This window comes from Canis lupus, chromosome 27 (genome assembly GCF_003254725.2).
Source record: "Canis lupus dingo isolate Sandy chromosome 27, ASM325472v2, whole genome shotgun sequence".
NCBI lineage: Eukaryota > Metazoa > Chordata > Mammalia > Carnivora > Canidae > Canis > Canis lupus.
In genome coordinates, this window is record NC_064269.1 from 28,982,761 (window position 1) to 29,002,997 (window position 20,237).

General features: G+C 32.8%; 1 protein-coding gene across 6 annotated transcripts in view; it reads right to left on the reverse strand.

Annotated features, from left to right (window-relative positions):
- PIK3C2G (phosphatidylinositol-4-phosphate 3-kinase catalytic subunit type 2 gamma) overlaps positions 1–20,237 on the reverse strand; it is a 366,531-nt gene that overhangs the window by 311,316 nt on the left and 34,978 nt on the right. For all 6 annotated transcript variants that reach the window (XR_007406483.1, XM_049102678.1, XM_049102677.1 and 3 more), the window contains 2 exons: positions 17,465–17,622; positions 11,448–11,562 (listed from right to left, as the gene is read on the reverse strand). Coding sequence is in view for 5 of the 6 variants with exons in the window: in XM_049102678.1 (XP_048958635.1) it covers positions 11,448–11,562; positions 17,465–17,622 (273 nt within the window). In the remaining variant the exon portion in view is untranslated. The remainder of the gene's footprint in view (positions 1–11,447; positions 11,563–17,464; positions 17,623–20,237) is intronic.

Consider the following 20,237-nt stretch of genomic DNA (forward strand, 5'->3'; position numbering starts at 1 on the left):
TCTGCCTCTCTCTCTCTCTCTCTGTGTCTCTAATGAATAAATAAATAAAATCTTTATAAAAAAAGTCTCAGTTTGGCTGGAAGAGGATGTAAGAAACCTTGATGCTTCTAAATACAGAGGCAAGAGCAAAATGCACAAAATTTGTGGAGAATTCTGCAGTAAGTATTTTTAAGCCAGAGTCTTAGGCTGAGTTGAGAAAAAAAAAAATGTATATTTGGTGAATGGTCACTGGTCACTGTTTACAATACTGTTACTTAGCAATTTCCTGTGTACTTTGCTTTTAGCCGCTGTTATTTAGTGGAACAGAACATTAATATGCCAGAATGTTTTACATGTATTAAGGTAACTACTTCTATAGATAAGCTAATTTATGTTACAGGACATGTTATATTGAGATTTTACTCAGTAACTCATTTTTTTCAGATACGTTTAAAATACTAAAAGTCCTTTTTATATATATTAGCAATAACAAAAATTATTATTGTGCTAGAATTGTCACTTAAGATTAAGTCTCTGATGTTATGGAGTCTCTGATAACCATAACAATTTCTAAGAGCTGTAAACTACTGTTCACCACTTTGCTATCGCTCTAATTGGCAAGACCACCATTTGAATCAGTTTTTTTTTTTTTGATGACCTAGGGCTATACTATGCAGTATAATAACCACTGGCCACATGTGGCTGTTGAACACTTAAAATGTCACTAGTCTAGGGGATCCCTGGGTGGCTCAGCGGTTTGGCGCCTGCCTTTGGCCCAGGGCGCGATCCTGGAGTCCCGGGATCGAGTCCCACGTTGGGCTCCTGGCATGGAGCCTACTTCTCCCTCTGCCTGTGTCTCTGCCCCTCTCTCTCTCTCTCTCTCTCTCTGTCTATCATGAATGAATGAATGAATGAATGAATGAATGAATGAATAAATAAATAAATAAATAAATAAATAAATAAATAAATCTTTTAAAAATGGCACTAGTCTGGATTAAAACAGACTCTCAGCATAAAATACATACTGAATTTTGAAGACTCAGCATGAGAAGTAATATAAAACATCTCAATATTTTTAAAATTTTGATTACAGGTTGAAATGAAAGAAACTATTTTAGTTAAATAAAATATTTGAGTTAAATATAAATAAATAATGCATCCTATTAAAGTGTATTTCCACCAGCTTCTTTTAATTGTTTTTAAAGTGGCTAGTAGAAAACTTAAAATAATTATGTGGCCCAATTACATTTCCATTGGATGGAGCTGAACTAAAGAGAGAAAAAGAAAACAAAGCATTAAAGAATAGAAAGAAGATTGGTATATAGAATTTAATGAGTAAATGAAGTAAAAATCAATTAGTGTTTGATGACTCCAGGTATCAAAAAAAAAAAAAAAAGAAGAAGTAGAAGTAGAAGTAGAAGTAGAAGTAGAAGAAGAAGTAGAAGAAGAAGAAGAAGAAGAAGAAGAAGAAAGCCTACCATACCAGGAGAAAGAGAAACAAAAAAAACCATCACATTAAAATGGGTAATATTGAAGACCTGGCTTTGATGACTAAGAGAAAAGTCCATGTTAGATATTACTATGCTGTTGTGAATTTTCGAATTTATCTATTTCACATTATATACAACAGATGTTTTTCTCAACTGGTAACATCTCAAGTATGTGTGCTTAGTACTTTTTTAGCAATCATGTAAAAAACTTAGAATGTTAATTGAACTGAATATTCATTATATAATGAAAAGTTTAGGGTTTTTTTCTTCATATATACTAGTAAATCAAAATTCTGCACATCCATTTATTTATTCCTTCAACAAATATTTGATTCCAGCTATGTGTTGTTAGCTACTATCTTAAGGAACTGTTATGAGTATACCTGTCATTTAAGATGAACACAAAAAGCTGAATCCTTGCACATAATTACTCCTATTTCCTATTCATAAGTAGCTCATGTTATTTTAAAGTATTTCTATAGCAGTATATATATATAAGGAGAGATTAATTACCTTCACACCACAAAATGATATGCAAATACTTCAAATTTGTCTTATGGGCAAAAAAAGACTTCCTAAGTAATGTTCAGTCTGCAAAATTGATTACCATCAGGCTAGGCATTCCTTATAAACTCACATTTACAAACAATATTTTTATTGGAATAAATACGTATCCTTATTTTATAGGATAACCTAGTTAGGTTTAACTATTCTCCCTTTGTATGTGTAAGAAGTAGCCACAGAAATACATTGTGAAATATTATAGTCATATATAGAAAAGAACTATGTCCATTTGATTTTATAAATATTGAGAGCCAGGATTGCTGAGACCTACTAAAGATAGTTCTTTAAGGAAATTCAGCAATTAAGCTAAGAGATGTAAGGTGAATATAAGAAAATATTAAAATATTAATAATACTGTAGGATCCCAGAGAATATTTTTTTCAAATACTATGTGTGTGTGTTCTGTGCACACACATATTCCTTTCATATTTGCCACTTAAAAATGTTGATGATGTCTATTATAATCTTTAATTCAAGTAAGTTTTTTTTTATTTTAAAGGTTTTTTTTTAATTTTTATTTATTTATGATAGTCACACAGAGAGAGAGAGAGAGAGAGAGAGAGGCAGAGACATAGGCAGAGGGAGAAGCAGGCTCCATGCACCGGGAGCCTGACGTGGGATTCGATCCCGGGTCTCCAAGATTGCGCCCCAGGCCAAAGGCAGGCGCTAAACCGCTGCGCCACTCAGGGATCCCTCAAGTAAGTTTTGTAACCAATGAAAACACCCTGGATTTTATGCTTAAAGATGTTGCTAGTTGCTTCTCAACAAAAGATCAGTGGTACATTGTTTTCCTCAACCAGTGCTCCTCAATTTTATTGTTATTTTGCTTTCAGGGGAACTATGAATAGGAAAAGTTAAACTTCATGATTTGGAGAGACAAGCACAGGTTAAATTCTAAACTAGGACTCACAGCCACAGGGTGGTTAGTAGAGTAGGGTCATGGTTTTGAATAGGGACCCTCTATGGGACAGAAATTGATACCAGCAGCTACTATTCAAGAGAGAACTGCACCTAAGAGACCTAAACCTTTCTTTTCAGATGCTTCCTTTTTTCTTAAGAATGCCCTCCAGCTTGTAAAAAGGCAACTAGCCCTCATGCCTCTTCACTTGAATATGATTGTATTTCTATACAGGCATAGTACACATGCTTTTTTAAATTCAATTTTTTTAATCTAGAGGAAGTGTTTTATAACAACTTTCAAGTTTACAATGCCCTCTCTTAAGCTATGCATTCACAAAACAAATAATAGCACAACAATTTAAATAAATAAAGTTGAGGGCAGCCCAGGTGGCTTAGCGGTTTAGCGCTGCCTTCAGCCCAGGGCATGATCTTGGAGACTGGGGATCAAGTCCCATGTCGGGCTCCCTATGTGGAGCCTGCTTCTCCCTCTGCCTGTGCCTTTGCCTCTCAATCTCTCTCTCTCTCTCTCTGTCTCTCATGAATAAATAAATAATATCTTTAAAATAAATAAATAAGTAATAAAGTTGAAGAAGATAGTAAGGAAGGAAGAAATGTATCAGTGAATGTGGAACTTTGTGTCCTTTGGAAAAATATATACTAAACTCCAGAGAGGTTTTTTTGAGGTATGGTGTGCAAAATTTGTAATATAGTCCCCAACTCAAGAAATCAAAAATACAGATCTTATCCCATTTCAAGGTTTCATTATTTTCCACAAACCTCCAGAAGAGACATATTCTGTAGACTCAAATACAAAACATTTAAGAACTAAGATTAAAATAGCACATTTAAGCCTCATTAAGGTGATACTAATTTAAAACACTATGCAATTCACATAATCACTACCTAATTCCTTTATTTAAGAAAAATAGAACTTTAGTTGATTCAGAATTGGTAGGTGGTGGGATTGGGATTTTTAATTCAGAAGTATATGTTTTTGAGTAAGAAAATAACTTGATAGCTGCCTATTGATTATTATGGTTTTAGGTATAATAAAATTAAATTATATACTTATGTTTACTTCTCATTTTCCTGTCTTCTTGGAAAAGTCATGCAACAGACTTTTATTTTTATCAAGTGATCTTTTTTATCAAGTCTGTTGGTTAGTGATGCATATATAATCATCACAAAGTTTTTTAGAAAACTTGGGTCTGAAATATGCTATAATTCTTAACTGTATATTTTAATAACAAACAACCTTTATTTAGCACAAGCTCTTTGGGGAATTGCTTTCGAATGAAATTAGATGCAGAGTATTTACATACTAAGACATTTGTTCTAGTACAGAATTATTAGTTAAAACCAAATGCTAGTTTATATGGTATATTATTATCAGTATTTTAGTTCACTATTAAAGATAGAAGCCAAAATTAATTTTTAAATGTTAGCACAAGTATTTTGAAGGAGATCTAAAAACTGAATTGAAGTAACTCAACATATTCTTAATAAATGATTTATTACCAGAACACAACTTTTATTATTGTATGTGAGAGCTCTCAGAGTTTTGACATGTTTTTCCCAATGCTCTGACATGGTTTTATGATTTATAAGTGGAAGAGTGAAGGTATGTTAAAGAGGAAAACACCTTAAGCTATTTATTTGACCAAATTAAGTCTAAAAAGCTAAAGAGTCAATCTAGCATTGGTAATCTTAGGCTGTCTTGAATGTGCTGAAAGTAATCAATTTGTTCAAGTTTTCTAAATGGAATCCTTAATTTGATTAAGAAGAGACTCACCCCTCCCCTCCCCAGGAATATATACAACCCAGTTTTTACTGCTAATGAGTATAATCATTATATATAAAGTTTATGCTACATAAAGTTTAAACTTTATATAACTTAGCCTTTTCCTTATTGGTATTTAATAGTCTGATTACTTTGAATAAACCAATTCCAATTTATAATCAAATTTTTAAAGAATAAATTAATACAAATTGTCATGAGATCAGCTAAAATTTTTTTAAATCAAAATTTTTTAAGAAGAGTATTTTAAAATTCTAATTAGATTTAATTTTTAAAGAAGACTTTCTCACTTTAATCAAAGGTTATTCAATATTTTCTCTACTAGGAAAGGTCAGAAAGGAGAAAGGGGACTCCAAAGTAGAAAGACAGATAATCTAATCAGTGTTGCTGATGAATAAAGAGATAGATACCACCTTTTAAATTTAAGAATGTTGAGGACCTGGGTGGCTCAGTGGTTGAGCGTCTGCCTTTGGCTCAGGTCATGATCCTGGGGTCTTGGGATCGATTCCCATATCTGGCTCCCTGGCCTATGTCTTTGTGTCTCTCATGAATAAATAAACCTTTAAAAAATAAATAAATTTAAGAATGTTAATGACAATTACCAAAAAATATTTTTTAAAAAGATTTTATTTATTTGAGAGAGGGACAAAGAGAATGAATGGGGAGAGAGACAAAGAGAATGAGTGGGGAGAGGGAAAGGGCAAAGCAGACTCTGAGCCTGAAGTGGGGCTCAATCTCAGGATCCCCAAATCATGACCTGTGTGGAAGGCAGATACTTAACTGACTGAGCCACCCAGATGCTCCTCAAAGTAATATTTTTAAATTACAATAGGTTTTGTTTTTCTTTTTTCTTTCTACATATTTTAGCACTCTGTATTCTAGCATTCCTTGACAAAAGTCTATTAAATAACAGTTTTGTTTCATTTCATTTTGTTTGAATCAAGGATATAAGACCTGGTCATAACTGTAAACAACTGGCCCAAGCAGAATTTTCAAGAAAGATTATTCAGTTTCTTCTTATGCAGCACTTGTAGCTTACTACTGACTATGCTGTCGTGATTTATTCAATAAAAGCTTTTAAGTGCAGTAAATTTTATTTTCACACAGCACCTCAGAAATACTGTTTTTCAGCTGAATTAGAAAGTAAAACACATAGCAACACTTTTGAGATAATATATTACTTAAGTCACATAGGTTAGGAGTAAGAAACCAAAAGCCTGAACTCCCAATAAATGTTAGGCTAGATCCTAAGGGGTACAATTGTGAAGTGACCTTATACTTCATATATTATAAATGTATTTATGAAGAAAAAGCTCAAATGAGATGGTTACAAGAATAGGTGAAGGTAGGAGTCATGCTATTCCCTGAAAGGAAAGCAGAACCAGGGACACTCTGAGTTTTATATCTGTACTGCATCTAATAGGGAAGAAAAGAGGTAGCGAGTCCTGTCCTCAGGCCTGCCATTGTATTAGTCCAATGGGGTCTGTCTACTGGGTAAGATCATGGGAAAAGGGGAAATGAAATTCCAAGGACATTTCCTACTGTGGTAATTAGTTTGGGGTCTACAGACAAGGAACATGATGGGAGATGTTAATATTTTTTGAATGTACAAGACTACTTTTATGCTTCTGTTATTTCTTTAATTTATTCGAGCTCTAATTTGCAGTTTCAGTATTCCATACTTTATAGTGCTGATCATTTTGTATTAAGCTATCTTGAGCCTATCAGAAAACTGATTATTTTTCTCCTATTTTTTTCTTTTTTCATATTATATCATATTATTTAAAACCATGTATAAAGGAAGCAGTTTTTGAGGAGAATTTTTTTTATAGAGTCTAAATTTTTTTTCATAGTCTAAATTATTAGGTCAGTAATATCCCTGGGCCTCTAAAGACAGGTAAGTTCAATGAAAGAGCAAAGTACAACTTTAGGAGGAAATATGGAATAGAGCATCATGAATATACTATTAGCAAAGTTACGAGAATGCATATGGACCATTGACATCTTAATTGTGATAACAAAAAGTCTTTGCTACTTTCTCAAAACTTGGTTCATTCATGAGATGATTACTTATTGTGACTATTTTGACAGACAAATGTACTGACCAGAAGAAACCAAGGAGTTTACATTTTAAGGATTTGCTCTTAAAGTAGATGAGAAATTGCAAAAGTAGCAATTAAATATAATTTATCTCTATCTTTTTAATGCAGGACAGATTAAAAAGCATAGTTCTGATAACATAAGAATGTAAAGTGAAAAAAAATTTCTACATCATCCCACAAAAATTATGGGTTTTTTTGCTGTGGCAATGGGGAAGAGAATACTTCTCTACTTTTTAGTTCACTGTATCTTAACAACCACTTAATTAATTAATTAATTTACTTAGACCTACACTTCACAGGAGCTCAAAGCAATCTATACACCCTGAAAAGATTAGTAGAGGCTTAATAAAATTTTTTACTTTTGGAATTAGAGATTATTAAAATATAATTCTGTGGCTCATTTGTAAAGTGGAACAATACATTAAAAATAAATTTTTTAAAAGATAAAGAAATTGAAGTTAAAGGAAGTTAAACTCATTTTGCTAAAGCAACAGTGATAAAGTAGCATTATCAATAGTGGGCAGAATTTGTTTTGATAATATGTATTTGCTTAAAGAGACTCAAACTTCCAAAAAAAAATTTTATCTCATCAGAAATTTAAGCCCACCTTTAGTGATTATATATATATATATATATATATATATATATATAGTGATTTACCTTTGTTTTAGTCAAATCACTTCTAAATGTTTTTCTGCTTAGATTTTTAAAATTTTAAATCTGTCAGAAAATGAGTGTTCTAGAGGTTGTTTTCCTTACATTTGACCTAAATGCTGAACTATAAACCCATGTTGACAGTCCAAATAAACAGTCATTATCCCTAATGACACATTGTCCTTTAATTTTATATTCAAGTGGCCCTTTGTTATGAAGGAGGTTTTGTTATATATTAGAAAGCTTTGTGCTTCAGAGCCAGATATACCTGTGCTATCCTGACTTTGCTGCTTCCAAATTTCATAATGTTTAGGAAATCATTTAGTTTCTCTTAGCTTCAATTTTCCTATCTGTAAATTGGAAATAACCATGCTTATCTCAAATGACAATGAATCGTACTACATGTGAAGATTCGAGTCCATTAAAGACTTTAAATAAGTAGATTTTGCTGCTGTCTTACTATTATTATTTTTGTCTCCATGAGAGATTTTTTATTAATCTCTTGATAGCAAAAAGGAAGGTTTATCATAGGAGTTTTGTAAATTAAAAATGAAATGAAAAAATATCACTTGTAGTTCTTTTTCAAGCTAGAAATAAGTACTTTAACATTTTAGTGTATATGATTTTTTCTTATTTTATGATTAGAAATATGCTTGTTTTAACAAAAAATAATGTTTAAATGTGATTTGAAAAGATACTCTTTCATCCTTAAAAACTTTGATGCATGTTTTTATTTCAAGACATATGATGCTATAATTTTAATAATTTATAAATTCTGTGTCATATTATAATGAAATTATGTTCAGGTCCTGTTTTACCCCCATTTTGGAGTTCTATTGCAGATTTAGGTTTTTTTTTCCAGTTTTTGTTCTTGTTGTCATTGTTGTTAATATTAGAAATTATATGTTATGGTAAATATGCTTCATAACTAAGTCTTTTGTATTATTTATGATTGTTACTTCTTTAGCCTGTTTTTTCTTAATACTTATTCTTTAGAAACAAAATTTAAGTGTAATTTATATATCCTATGGTTATTCACATTTTATTATATGGTACTGTTTTCTTTCCTCTAAATAAAGAATGTATTTTTTCTTTAAGCACAGGTTTATCATTAACTTTTCTTTGAACTGTTTCCATATTCTTGCCATTAATCGATCTTTCTGTGATCTGCAAGCAGTTGGTATATAATAATGCTAGTGCTGCCCACGTGGTAGGGCATTGTGAGAAGTAATTACAGGGCTTTCTGAATTTTTACACAAGGCAGAGAGCAAAGATTATATATAACTTATCTCTGGATTCTCAGTGACTAACCAAATGTCTTGTATGTGTGTAGTTCTCAATAGGAGTCGAAGTAGACTCTTAATCTCTGCACCCCATTACAGACACCTACAAATCTCCATATATTTTCCACCCTGTGCTCCAGCATGAATAACCTGTTTGCTATTTCTTGTATATTGTTCAAGAGCTTTTGCATTATTGTTTTGTAGTTTAGACCTAGGGCAAACAGCCAAACCCAGGTTTGAATTCAGGCTGCACTCTACCAGCTACCTAATTGTGTGATCTTAAACAAAGCATCAGAATTCCCATCTGTAAAACAGTAGTTATTACCGTATATATTGTATTGATAATGTCATAAGACTTAGAAGTCTACCCAATATGAGGTAACCAAATAATGAGAATTTGATAAATGACTATTATTATTATTATTGCAACCAAAGCTAGTCAAATGCTCCAGATGAAGTGTAGTACTATAACTATTAGTGTCTAAATTAACACCTGCTGCATTATTGACTTTATTATGTGTTAACCTGTGTTCCCTCTATAGAAGAACATTGTGAAGATTTCCAGGTATTTACAGACATTTTTAAATTGATTTTTTTTTTCCTTTGTGAGAGAGAGTGAGAGAGGAGGGATAGAAGGAGAGAGAGAGAGAGAGAATCTTAAGTAGGCTTCAGGGCCAGCACAAAGCTCGATGCAGGACTTGATCTTACAACCCTGAGATCATGACCTGAGCCGAAATTAAGAGATGCTTAACCAGCTGAGCCACCCAGGTGCCACAAGGACATATATTTTTTTAGATAAGTTGCAAGGGAATAAATAAACTTAAAAAAAACCTGAATGATTTAGATATTAGAAAGAATGATAATGTTATGCTCATTTTAAAAATCAGATCAAACAGGTAGGATATTAAATAGTAAGTAAATCCCCAATATATACATATCTTTCAAATTATAATAAGGAAAGATGACTATAATTAATCTATTAATTATTAATCTATACTAGTACTTTACCACCTTAATAAAAACCCAGGTAAATGAAATTTTGTTAGAAACAAATGACTATAAAAATATTTTAGAAATCTGTTATGTTCACGTTAACAAGAAAAAAGAGCAAAATGGTATATACATTTTTATTAGTCAGTAATTGAACTAATTATGGTTGACTTACACATTTGAAATAGCAAATAAGACAAGGCCCATTATAAAAGTGTTCACGTTACTCTTTTCCAAATTTCTGTCTCTTCCACACTTTTGCTTGTGTGATGATATTTCCTACTGATAATACTAAATACATAAATTTGATAATGTTTCTTATTCTTTGCATCTAATGTTTGACATTAGCTGAAGTTCAGATGTACATTTGAAGACTTATACAGAAGATGAATTTTAATGAGTATTCAATATAAAATAATATTTCTAAAGTATTTCTCCTTGCTCTTTGGATATACTGTCAAAACCATATGTTGGAAGAAGGTAGCAGCTTAATCACTGAGTATGTTAATAGGTTCAAATAGATAATGGAGAAGGGGAGTATTAGTGAGGTTAGTACAACAAAACATCTGTGATTTCATATAAATATTTATTATTGGGATGCCTGGGTGGTTCAGCGGTTGAGCATCTGCCTTCAGCTCAGGTCGTGATCCTGCAGTCCCGGGATCGGGTCCCACATAGAGCTTCCTGCATGGAGCCTGCTTCTCCCTCTGCCTATGTCTCTGCCTCTCTCTCTGTGTGTGTCTCATGAATAAATAAAATATTAAAAAATATATATTTATTATTATTTTGTTATAACTGGGAATACAAAAAGAGTTAGTCTTAAAAGTCATTTACAGTTAACATTGCAGAATAAAGGACTGGATTTGCTGATAATACTGTTAAATTCATCAAATTACCCACAGGGTATTCTCACATACATTTATGATGGTATAATAATGACGGTGACAATGAATATTTGAAAAGAAATATTTTACTTCCATAGGGCTGTTGTCAATCTTTAGACACTTTTGGAAATACAAAGGAAATATGTAAATGACAATCCAGTTTATTGAGTACTTTATTACTTTACTATCTAGAATAACTATGTACCAGCAGAGAAATATCTCCTTTCTTAAAATTGTGTTATATTTTCAAGGTTGGTCTTCAAGGAATTCAGAATAGCCATAATTGTGATACAATAAGAGAAGGTGAGTTTTCTATAAAATAAGTATTTGCAGTTGACCTACATGAAAACAGACCTTTGTAGTTGTTATAAGAGCTACCTGACTGCAGAAATAAAGGCTATTCTTTTATGAAAATGTTATAATGCTCACACTCAAATCCTCTGTAATTTTTAAAAATCAGCATTTAATCAGCATACTAATATTATTCCAAATCAAAAATTACTTTTTGCAAAATAATTTGTTACATTTAAAAAATTGTGATCAGTCCTAGTAAACTTGTTTTCAAAGAAACCAAGAAAATCAAGGTCACTTAAATACATATTGCCATAAATACACAAAATACAGAAGAAAACCAAGAATGGGACTGTCAATGAGTCATAAAATTTTGAGTTCACCTTAAAAAGGGAAAATTGATTTAATTATATTGGTTATAAGAGTATAGTGTTTGTACAAAGTCTGTTTAAAAGAAAAAAATGAAGTGTGCCTTAACCGATTATAACAATGATACTTAATAAGATACTTACTTCTGTAAAAATTCTTCATAGCCACATACACTTAGAAGATGGTCTTTAGGGAATAACTGGTCATTTGTACAAAAATGTAGGATTTCTGCAATTAGGTCTTTGACAAGGTAATTAGCTAAAAACAAAGATGAATAATAAAAAGTTAATAAGAGCTTATCATATATTGGCTGAAGAAAAGGTTTTGAGCACAAAATAAGATATATACATTATAGCTATTGTAACTGTCTAGCTCCATCAAGAGGAATTAAAATGAGATGCATCTCATATATTAGTCTGGTTAAATTTGAAGATACTTTTGAAAAACAATTACATTTTCTTTAATCAGTCTGTCTTCATATTATTGACAGAGCTAGGTATTGTATTCCTCATGTTAAAACCTTAATACATTGTGGCTCTGCATAAAAAGTATTCTAATGTGGGGGCACCTGCAAAGCTCTGTTGGTTAAGGGTCTGACTTCAGCTCAGCTTGTGATCTTGGGTCCTAAGATCAGGCACCCTACATTGGGCTCTGTGCTCAGCGGGAGTCTGCTTCTCTCTCTGCCCTTCCCCTGCTTGTTCTTTCTCTCTTTCTCTCAAATAAGTAAATAAAATCTTTTTTAAAGAAGTATTCTTGTGGTTACTCCTAGAGACTTAGGAAATGCTGTGAATGGTAAGTGGCAAGCCGAGAGTCTAACCTAAACTGTCAGATTCCAAAGCCTGTGCTCTCAATGATTCTAAATCTCCACAGCTTATTGGTCTTCCTTTCCCACATAGGAATCACTCAGTTTCCATTTTTCTCTACCTTCTCTGGAGTTAAAAATGTAATCATACTATAAGGTAAAGTCCTCTGACTTCACATTCCATAATCACCTCACTAAGATCTTAACATACATATGCCATTTAAGAGGCCAGAACCACATTGACTTGTTTCAGTAATATTTGTCTACAAAATATTTTCTCAATTATAAATGACAAGTAGTACAGGGCTCATTTATTACCATAAATGATAACAGTAGAAAATTTTATATATATATAAATATATATTTTAAAATATATAATAATATATTATTATAATATTATAATATATTATATATTATATTATATATATAAATATACACACACACACACACTCCATGCTTTGGATCTGATCTCACAATCTCAATCAATGAAGCAACTGTAAACAGACAGTACCAATGACCCCTAACCAGTGAGAATTTGAACAGCATACTGCAAACACTCAATTGTACTCATTTGAGTTGTGTTTAGTTTGCAATTATGTGTTTACTTTGCTGTAGCTTCTTTTTTTCCCACACCTTTTTGTTTGGAGAAAAGGGTTTTTGACACAAACTGCCTAACAAAATGTGTGCAATTAATACTCTAGGCCTGCCACAAAAAAGAGGGTGGGGAGAGAATAATGCTGGATTTAAAAATCTGGATTTATGGTAGATCAAGATATTTTCTAAGAAATGGTCAGAGAAACAAATGGTAAAGATCATCATGAAATTAGGGATTGTGGAAATGCTGTGACATGGGAGAGAATATATTAAACACACTGTTGCTTGGGAATAATGATTGAAATGGTATGAGTGAAGCTAGAAGAAAATATTACCAGAGAAAAAATCATGAGTCTAAGAGCTTTGACATTACTAGCATATGATGGCCGAAAGTATCTCCAGAGACACAAGTTCATTTTAATTAATTTGGCTCTCCCATTTCCAGGCTACATCCCCTGTGCTATATGGGGCATGCATGAATTCATTATTTTACTACAATCATCTTTCCATTCTACATGATAGACTCCATAATCCAATTTCTACTATTACTTCTCTTCTGTGCTTCAGTTTAATTTATTTATTTATTTTTTTTTTTTAATTTTTATTTATTTATGATAGGCACACAGTGAGAGAGAGAGAGAGAGGCAGAGACACAGGCAGAGGGAGAAGCAGGCTCCATGCACCGGGAGCCTGACGTGGGATTCGATCCCGGATCTCCAGGATCGCGCCCTGGGCCAAAGGCAGGCGCTAAACCGCTGCGCCACCCAGGGATCCCTGTGCTTCAGTTTAATTATCTCCTACTATTTGTTTTATATTACTCTTTGAATATTTCATTATTAATTCAAATTAAATTAGGCATATCTAAACCTGAAATTATCATCTTACTCCTTGAAGTCAGCCATTAAGTGTCTGTGTAAGTTAAACTTCTCATCCATATTGTATGCCAACAAGTACTATGGATTCTTCTTTTTTTTTTTTTTAAGATTTTGTCTATTTATTTGACAGAGAGAGTGCACACGCTCAAGAAGGGGGAGTGGCAGGGAGAGAGAGGAAGAAGCAGGGTCCCCATGGAGCAGGGAGCCTGATGCAGGCCTCGATCCCAGAACCCTGGGATAATGACCTGAGCCAAAGTTCAGATGTTTAACTGACTGAGCCCACGCTCCTCATGGCTTCTTCTTCTTCTTCTTTTTTTTTCCTAGGGTCTAAGTCCATTTATTTTTATTTTTTTTTATAAATTTATTTTTTATTGGTGTTCAATTTGCCAACGTATAGAATAACACCCAGTGCATCAAGTGCCCACCTCAGTGCCCGTTACCCAGTCCCCCCCGCCCACCGAACCTCCCCTTCCTCCACCCCTAGTTCATTTCCCAGAATTAGGAGTCTTTCATGTTCTGTCTCCCTTTCTGATATTCCCACTCATTTTTTTCTCCTTTCCCCTTGATTCCCTTTCACTATTTTTTATATTCCCCAAATGAATGAGACCATATAATGTTTGTCCTTCTCCTATTGACTTATTTCCCATGCCTTCTTTTAAGTAAATTTTATACTTGTACCTTCAATTTGTCAGCTAATAACAATATTTTTCTCCATTTCTTATACTCTTCCACTTTATGCAGTCCTTCTCAATCTGTTGACCATATTGCCTACTATATTGAAGAGGAAAATATCCATTTGAGATTCTTTAATTAACTACCCTGTTCATTAAATCTAGTTTTTTTTGCACATCATCCTTTACTTCTTTACTCATCTTTTAAGATATAAGTATCATTGCTTTTTCCTATATCTTCTTAATCTCTGATTTTTCCTACACTAGGTTCCATCTCCATCAGTTGAATCCCCTCTCCTCTCTTTTATATATTCAATACTCTGCTATAAAAATGTTTTTTTTCTTAAAATTTTTGTTTCTGTTTCATCTTCCAGTAAAATCTCCCTTCATCCATTTCATTCTATTAAGATAGTTTTTTTAACCTTCCTATTACTGCCAAACTTCTGTGAGAAGTAGGTAACTTCTGCAAACCGTTCTCAATCACTCTTTAATCTTTGCAAACTGACTTCTACTTCAGACACTTTTCAAGTCACTAATGGCCTCTACTACAGTTTTAACTATACATCATCTAAACCTGAAAGTAAAGACACCCTGGAGCAACTTTGTACTTGGAAATAAGGACAACAGAAATCATCTTCATTAAGTGATGGCTAAAGATTATGAAACAATTCTTTGCTCAGAATACCTATTTCTGTAGAAGGATTCCATTTCCTCACTCTTAGGGAAACTGTTCTCTTTGGATGAAAATGCCTTATTCTCATCCATTTCCTCTTTATTTATCTAGGTTTCATTATTCCCCTAGTTTCTAGCAATAGCATCTATCTTTTATTGAAGTCATTTTTGATATTCTCTTCATATACACTATTTTATTCTTTTTTTTAAAAAAAGATTTATTTATTTATTCATGAGAGACACACACACAGAGAGAGGCAGAGACACAGGCAGAAGGAGAAGCAGGCTCCATGCAAGGAGCCTGACATGGGACTTGATCCTGAGACTCCGGGACCACGTCCTGGGCCAAAGGCAGGCGCCAAACCGTTGAGCCACCAAGGGATCCGCCCACTATTTTATTCTTTATAGCACATCTGTATTTACCAGTAGAACACTTATATGAAGTGGTGAAAGGATCAGAGTTTTGGCATAAACAGTATTTCAAAGTAAAAACATTTGAAATCTTATCTGAACTTTGTCCCTAAAATATAGCTTCCATTAACCTTTTCTGAGGGAATTTCCTGCAAATTCCAGGAAGAAGACAGATTGCCCATCCACTACCATAAATACACACACACACACACACACACACACACACACACACAGTTCCTACTTTCTTATTTTTTTTCCTGCTTTCTTATTGAAGCTTCAGCAGACACCCTGCACACACGCATATACAGCTTAAACTGGTATATAAAACTTTGCCTCTGGGTATTCAGCAAGTAACCCCTGCATGCATGTGTAAATAACTTTTCTCCTGTTAATGTCTATTGCCAGCTTAGTCACAGCCACCACTCCCACCCCCTTCAAATATATTTTTTTTGGGGGGGGGGGATAGGAAAAGTTTTCCTCCCAATAGTGGCATTTGCTGCTCTGTGTTTTCATGGATGTGTCCTTTCTCCTTCACTTCTTCCTCCTTCTTTCCCAATACTTCACTCCCTCCTCCTCCTCTTCCCCTTCTTATAAACATTTTTAATATCTTTGAGAGCAGACATCCTCTTTAATACTATACATTTCTAACACTAGACACGATGACCTAATCACTGAAACTTCTCATAAACGTCAAAAATGGCCTCCAACTTGCCACATTCAACAAAAGAACATCCTGAGAGGGAGAGGGAGAGAGAGAGAGAGAGAGAGAGAGAGAGAGAGAGAGAAAGATGTTGGAAATTAAATACTGTAAACTGGAAAAGAGAAGTGATTTCCCTAGTTCACAGTCATTCCCTGGTCTCCAGCAAGTGAGGCCAACATTACACAGATTGTGATTGGCTGATTGGCTGAGGGTTCAACACCAGTGATTTTGGGTGGGCAATCAGAATCCTGTTTTTAGAAATTTGGAATTAGATCTAATAGAAAAATTGAATTTTCTTTAGGTAGCTGGCCAAATATTATTTAAGCTTGAGAGCTTGACTGTCCATGTGTTCTGGAAAACCAAGGGAAATGAGTCAGTAGAAATCAAGGGAAACCTGAGAAGCAGTTAATCTAAAAGATATGAGGTGAGATGCATACAGGAATTTTGGACTGCTTATTCATCTGTGCCTTTAGTACATTCCTGAATCTGCTGAATTCTTACTCTTAAATTCTGTAAGAAATCTCTATATTCTTTAAGAATGTTTCCTTTCTTCTTAAGGCAGCAGGAGTTGGTTTTTGTTAGTTTCAAACCAGATGGTCCTAACTAAATATTCCAACATAACATTGTTATGTTTGTAGCCATCTGCAGTAACTCAGAATCTTGAGTAAGACAGAAAAAAAAGCAAAATAATAATTATATTAATAACAATCGACGAAAAGATGTTTTTGGGTCATTATTTGTCAAACAGTTTATACGTAGAAACTCATTTAGTAGCAATTAATGTTTGAAGAACTATTTTTGTTTTGCAAAATAGTTGACAATATCAGTGAAATATAATATTAAACAACTTTAAATAGATTCTAAAACTTTAGAAAAATAAGAAATCATCTGATGAGTTGATAAAAATCTGATTCTGGTTCTATCCATCTCCAGAGACTGATTCAATAGATCTATCTGCTCATCATGCTTAATTCTTGTATAGTTTGTATAATAGGAATGAAGACTATGTATCGGTGCCTATTTTATGTCATAATTTATTCACATTTGAATGACATAGTTTCTGATGGGTAGCATTGACATTTTCATATATATGTTCATTCATATTTATTCATTCATTCATATGCTTTATCTATAATCTTTTTGAAATATACCTTTTGTTTTTAATATGCTAAAAACTTGTTATACTTGCCATCAACTATTTTATGAAAGGAAAGTAAAGTGTCCTGGGGTGAGCTTTGTGAAGGGAGTTCTTAAAAACAATAGCTAAACAAAAGTTAACAAAAGGTTTCCAGCTGTTTTCCTCTTAACTCCACTTCAGGGCAAAATACTAGTGTTTAATAATGCTTCTTTTAATGTTTTCAGTCTGTGGACTCAAGGCTGTGCAGCCTATACCAGCTTTATGTAGATTTTTATACTTATTTGCAAGATTGCTTACCATTTGGCATAAAATGAAGTAGTTGCGTTGAGTTATCAATACAAATATTTATATTAAACTTAGTATTAGAAAAAAGCTGATAGGGAAATGCTGTAGTAGTGCTCCAGATCTTCCCTGAATTAGAATTAATGTCAGCTGCATGATACATTTCTCTTATTCTGAAAAATACATGGAAAAAAATACTTAGGAGAAAATTATAAGAAAGTAAGGCACAGTTTTGCTATAGATTTAAAATATGAAAACAATCATCTGCTGATTTGTGGTACAGTGCTGTTAGGCCAGATTGGTAAAGATTACAATAACAACTGTAAAGGACCATTCTTTAGATTTCCATAGGAGCATTTCATTTGAAGCAATTAAGAATACATTGTCATTCATTACACGTGAAAATTCACTTTGAACAATGATTACTTCCTTCATTGCTTTTGAAGCCTGAAAACCTCCCTTTGGTTTACCTTAACTTTCTCAAGCTGGAAGTCAGTCATTTTGATGTAAGGATTTTGGTAAATAAATTACCTTGTGTCCAATTGGCAAATACCATTCTTAGCTGTCAACTTTTGGATTTTACACAAATATCTGGATTTTATATAAATAATTTAGCCCAGAAGTCATTTGTACACTGAACAATTCCTTATTGTGCAAATGAGTCAGAGAATTGCAAATAGTTTTTCCTTCGACCCAGAAGCTTTGAGCTTGAATCCTGACTCTTCTATGTAGTAGTTTTATGGTCAGAGGCAAGTTGTTTGACCAGTTTCTTTGGTTTGTACAAATGAGGATATTTATATCTGCTTCAACAGTTTATTGCAAGGATTAAAAGTAAAAAGGCATGTGAAAGACTTTTGTAGAAAGTAAGCATATACTCATGTGATATAATTATTATTATATATTATTATAGCTAAATCCTTGCTGATCCATATTATTGCCCTCGTTAGAATATAACATAAGATTATTTTCAACTTAGTTGATTAAAATGCCTTTGATGATGAATATGAAATCTGGGGGTTTTTTTTTTGTTGCTGTTATGTAGACATCTAAATTTTGTAGTGCTATTCTCAGAGAAAGTTATACATTCTGTGTTTAGAATGTATGCTATGCATTCTATGTATTCTACCAATATGAATTACATCCTGGGCATTTATTTTATTTGTGCAGCATTAAAGTAGTGCCAGGCTCAGTGAAGTAGCTTAATCTCCATGTCTGCTCTTAAACTGCACAGAAACATCCCCTCCTTGAGAGGTCTGACAAATGAAAAAATTCAGGGCTAGAATGCATCAGAATCACCTTTTCTGAGTTCCATCCTCATACTTGATGATTCCATAAATCTCACTTAAATCGTCACATAAATGTAAGGAATCTTCACATTTTCCTTACTAACATTAGTTTCCCAAGTAAGTCATTACAGCTGCTGCTCCAGCACTAGTTTGAGAACCCATTGTTCAGGTTAAAGAGATAGGCCACTTTCCTTTGTTATACCTATGATAAAGGCCTAGACTCCATTGCTGATTGAGGAGCTTTATGATTTAGCAGTCACCATATGATAGGATGCTACTTCATGCATACATGAATTAAACTTCTGCTGTTTGGGGTAAATTTAAAATGCAAATTAATGACTTATTTTCTCCTAAATTTTGCTAAGTATCTATTATGGCCAAAAATTTTCATATGCTCTGCAATCGTATTTTTTTACAAAAATATGAAACATTCTTTGAAAGATGTGACTTAAAAATATGTCACAACAAGAAACCAAATCCAACAAATTAGCCTCTAAAAGGTGTATGACAGGAATATCAATAACTTTTTAAGGTATGGTTATTTAAATATTAGACAAAAAAAAACAGATGAAATTGGATACATAAATCCATCCTATTGTGACTCTCTTATGAAACTTGGCTTTCAAACTCAATTTGGTCTTCTCTTGAGTTATTAAGAGCCTTGGGTGCCTAGAACAGAGTAGATCCTCAGAAATAGTTGTTGAATGAATAGTGTGTTTGTGTACAAAATAATTATGCATCTATAAATTTAATCATTATATATATATATATATATATATATATATATATATATCAGAAAATATTATTGAAAACCAAGATAAGTGTGTGTGAATATAACCTATATCTTCCTTTCACTACTATAAAGTTTGTTATTGTTTGGTTGTCTGTTTTAGTTCTCATGGTTTTTTGAAAGGAACCATTGAGAGAAATTACATTTAAGAATTCAGAAAATGCACTATGAGTTACTGAAAAACCATCACATAAAATATTTTATGTCACTATTGCATCCACAAGATTTCAGCTAAGAATATTATGTTTAAAAAAAGAAGTGATGGGAAGGACTAGTAATAAGGGTTTTGTCAATGGATTTATACTGTGTAATATCTTATGATATTAAGAGAGCTATTTTTCATGCTCAGAGGGTAGAAATGATCACATCTTAGATTTAAAGTGTCAGTTCCTTGTCAGTTTGTGACAGTGAGTAGTTTATTCTTAAAAGAATCAATATTGATATCTTTAAAAATCCTAATTTAGGAATCCAAAGAGTCATTTAAATTTTTTTCTGTGAACAAGAGTGAGACATTAATTAAATATTAAATATATTCATGGATTTGAGCTACTCATTTTGTTTTGTTCCTCTGTGTGCCTTTTAATTCTTCCAATGCGGTTACAAGTTTTTTAGGGCAGAGACCTTGCTTTTTTTGTTTGTTCCTTTTGAGTATCTCTCACACATGAGCTAGTTATTAGGCATTCAAATAGCCTTTAAATTAATGACTAAATAA